The sequence below is a fragment of the Trichoplax adhaerens genome, genomic scaffold (genome assembly GCF_000150275.1).
Source record: "Trichoplax adhaerens TRIADscaffold_3 genomic scaffold, whole genome shotgun sequence".
Lineage (NCBI taxonomy): Eukaryota > Metazoa > Placozoa > Uniplacotomia > Trichoplacea > Trichoplacidae > Trichoplax > Trichoplax adhaerens.
In genome coordinates this window covers 6,833,162-6,837,075 of record NW_002060945.1, presented here as the reverse complement: position 1 = coordinate 6,837,075, position 3,914 = coordinate 6,833,162, and the positions used below count along the sequence as shown (strand labels likewise).

The following is a 3,914-nucleotide window of genomic DNA, read 5'->3' as shown; positions in this document are numbered from 1 at the left end:
AAATTCTAGTCGAGTATATCATACTCTTTTGTATAGCTATCCAAGCTATACCGCTAATATCTGATTATTACAATTGAATAATTGATCTACTATTGGCCCTAGTTAATATTGGTCTACTTTTACGTAGGCATAGTCAATTTACTAGTAGATAGATAAATATTTTAGCCTACGAATGATTAATAGAAGTGCTACATTTTCCATTCTAATTAAAATAAATAAGGCAAGTGAAAGTCTCTTGCAACTGCTACACTTTCAATCATCCACAACAACATTTGATGAAATATGAAGTGGAATGATCATGTTCACAAATTTAGTGTTAATTATGAGTATTTCTAATTATTTGCATTATAATTACAGATACAATATAATAAACAGCTACCCATAGACTCTAAATTGAAATTATTTTATATTACTTTTGATAAATTCTTCTTAAGAATAATCATATTATCGGGAGGGGAAATGAAATAGTAATTTTACGTCAGCTTAGTGTGCAGCTATTACGGTCTATTCTTTTTTATTCTTCGCCATCAGCGCTAGCGGTGATTGGAGCAGGTAATGGAGTAGTATCGCTGACACCAATATCACCTCCTATTTTGGAATTATCTGGGGAGTTTTCATCTTGGCTGACTAATGAATCTTTCAATGATCGATAGTGGGCATCATTTTCTATCATTGAAAAATAATCTGTTAGAAAATAGATGTTGACTGATTGATGACAAGTAATTGATTCAGCTATTGGTATTTACCTTTACAAGAGCCGTTATATTGTGATTTAATGAATGTTTTAGTTTGGCAGGAATGCTGATGCATAATACACCAGTTTTTATAAGTTTTACCATTGTTGCCACAAATTGGATGATTGAGAGAGACATTGCATGGAAGATTTGAACAAGTACTGCAGCGGGGGCTATTGGTCTTTGGATCGGTTAAACAAACTTTGCCATCACTACATTGTATATTTTGGCATGTATTCGATCCTATCAAGATACAAATTCATCATATAAGACTTTGTGTGAACAAATTTGATGAAACTATAACTTAGATGCTTGACGTAGAGATAATAATAGTCCATAAACAAATTATTAGTTTTAATATCCACTCATTTATCAGTACCAGTACTAGTAGAAGGGTAAAATTTCCCCTTTGTACAAGTAGTTAAGTAAATATTTGGCCATATGATATTATTAGGATAAAATACTTACTGTGGCATTTTCCTTTGTAAGCAACTTGAACTTCTACACCTCTTCTGCAAATGACTTTCCTCAATGCACATTCGTTAACATAAGTGCGACCATCAGTGCCACAAACATGCTCATTAGCAGAGTGATCTTTTGGACATCTGGGATTGATTTTACAGGAGACACACATTGCTTTAGGCGTAAAGCTTGTCTTAGGATAACACATTTCATTGGGAGAGCAACGGATAAATTCGCAAGAATCTATGAGAAAAAAATCGATTCAAAAAATAATGAGTAATAATTTATAAGAGCTGAATGAAACATTGATCAAAATGAATTCGTGTCATTTCTCCCTACATAGAACAATTCAATGAATAGGTTGAAAAATTCAATACGATTGTAGCTTACCTAAACAAATTCCATGATACAAAATTGTTATTTCATGGCGATTGGTGCAAGAATCTCTTCTCATAGCACATATATTGGGATAAGTTACAAACCCTTTTTGCTCATGATGTGCACAAACAGGTCCATGATATTTAATATCTGAGCAATCAGGTTTACAAACACATTTGGGTGCTCCATTGATCATTTGACATTGTTGTCCAGTCTCGCATGTGACTTTGGAGCAATTTTCTATTAATAAAGAAATTCATTTTAATGCATCGAATCATGATATAGAGATATTAAAAAGATGTAGGAGAGTTTTATCATATTCCTTCTTGAATTCAAATAGACGATATATTGAAGCCTGATCGATCGTATTTTAAATGTATTGCATATATATGTACTACAACTAGATATACTTGTTTAATCGGAGTAATTTAAGAAAATAATAAAACTAATTGACTGCATCATTGAATAAAATTCTGCTAATAATTATTGAATTCATTGTCCTTGTCTGAACTTGTCGATGAGTCATTATTGTCATGCACGTGTTAAGAGAAGTTTCTTTGCAATTACTGGAATAGGATGAACTCGTTACTTTAAAGCTAATGAAGAAGCATGCACTAGAGGCTATTGCATCTATTGGAATAAGCATAATAATAATTATCCTATTCTACGGTCATCATCACCTAGTACTAAAGTGCACCATGACTTCCATCATGAGGTAAGGCAATTAATTTATGAATGCACTATTTTGACCTAATTAAGTACAATAGAGAATGTGGACTTACGGTAACATGGTGAACATATGACAGAGAGTGGCATTCCAATCGATATTTCCCACTTTTGTTCCGATGCTAAGTCTCCTTCTCTATAGCCAGTATTTGGGCGGCCATCATTACAACAGGATTGACGTGTGACAGCTTTACCACTGGTGATTAATTGTCGGCATAGCCCATTATCATCTTGCACCCAACATGATCCAGCTATTATTGTAGAAGATGATCAATTTGGTTAATACAATATATTGCCTATTTTAAATTATCTTATTAATGTAGTACAGCGATAGTTTTAGCCGATAGTATGATTATTATCGTTATTCAACTATCGAGTGTTTAGAAATAATGTGATGTAGGTCATTTACAGCAAGAATTATAAACTACGTTACTTCAAGTCGCGGTATTAAATAAGTAGAAAATAAATTCTCTAGCTATGAATAATAATTGCAAATTAGCTATGGATGAAAAAAATGAATTACTTCAAGCTATTGAAGAGTAGAAAATAAAATTCTTTAGCTATTAATAATAATTATAAATTAGCTATCGATAAAATATTGTAGCCTATAAATATTATAAATAATGTACTAGATTAAGACAAGCTAGCTGACACCATGAACTTGTGATGTAAATTTTTTTTCTTTTAAACATCATCATCATCAATTATGTATAGTACAACTAGATGTGGATAATTAGTGCTAAGGAATTATATATTCTATCTTAAACAAGTACGATGGGCAAAGTAGTACATTATCAATGCGTTTTATTTGTTCAAATGGAGAGTTATGAATACTTTCACGTTTTTCTTGTCACACCCACCTTCGCTACCATTGATTCAATTATTCATTTTAGTAATTTAATAACTGTAACATCACAACTGCTAGTGTGCTATATGATAATTTGTAGTATGATATATACTCTTTAAATGGCTTGTTGTGATGGTCAAAGATGATAGAATATTACTGGAGATGAATGTAAGCATAATTAATGCGTAACATCATCCGGTAAATTAATCTAGCTGGCACTACATGAAATGAAGGTAGACATCTATTTCTAGCAAATATCATTTTAATTTCATCATGGCATTGTGGTGATGATCGCCAAAGATGATGATAGCAATAATAAGGGGAACAAGTTTAATCGATTAATCTATACGTTTCTCTTTGACTACTGAGAATCGATCAAGTTGGACAGTACGCTGTATTTTGAACAAGTCATCATGTCGATAAATATCCCTTTTGAAAAGGGTCCTTACCTTGGATTGAAGTCATGATGGTGGAGATGATGACCATTGCGAAGAATAAATTCAATTGGGTCGTCATGTTGCTTGGTATCTTGTTAATAATTCAATCAGTTATAAATCTAGATTGTAAAATCAAGCATTAAAAATGTTCAATGAATGACTAATGGATAGCAATGGCGTGGAAACGTAGACTAGGAAAAGAACAACTATGCATGGGGTATATATATACATATATCCTGTGCACTTTTGAAGCAGTAGTCTAAAAATACGCGTATTCTATTCCAAGAATTCAAATCATTTTGTCTATTATTTAAACATGTCATTATTAGA

General features: G+C 32.1%; 1 protein-coding gene across 1 annotated transcript; it reads right to left on the bottom strand.

Moving 5' to 3' along the window:
* Window positions 1-514: 514 nt before the first annotated feature.
* Window positions 515-3,663, bottom strand: TRIADDRAFT_63780 (uncharacterized protein; the record flags this gene model as incomplete). The annotated part of the gene is made up of 6 exons (XM_002110553.1): window positions 515-666; window positions 747-977; window positions 1,203-1,439; window positions 1,587-1,814; window positions 2,357-2,551; window positions 3,597-3,663. 6 exons carry the CDS (start codon window positions 3,661-3,663, stop codon window positions 515-517), a joined length of 1,110 nt encoding a protein of 369 aa, XP_002110589.1.
* Window positions 3,664-3,914: the final 251 nt, after the last annotated feature.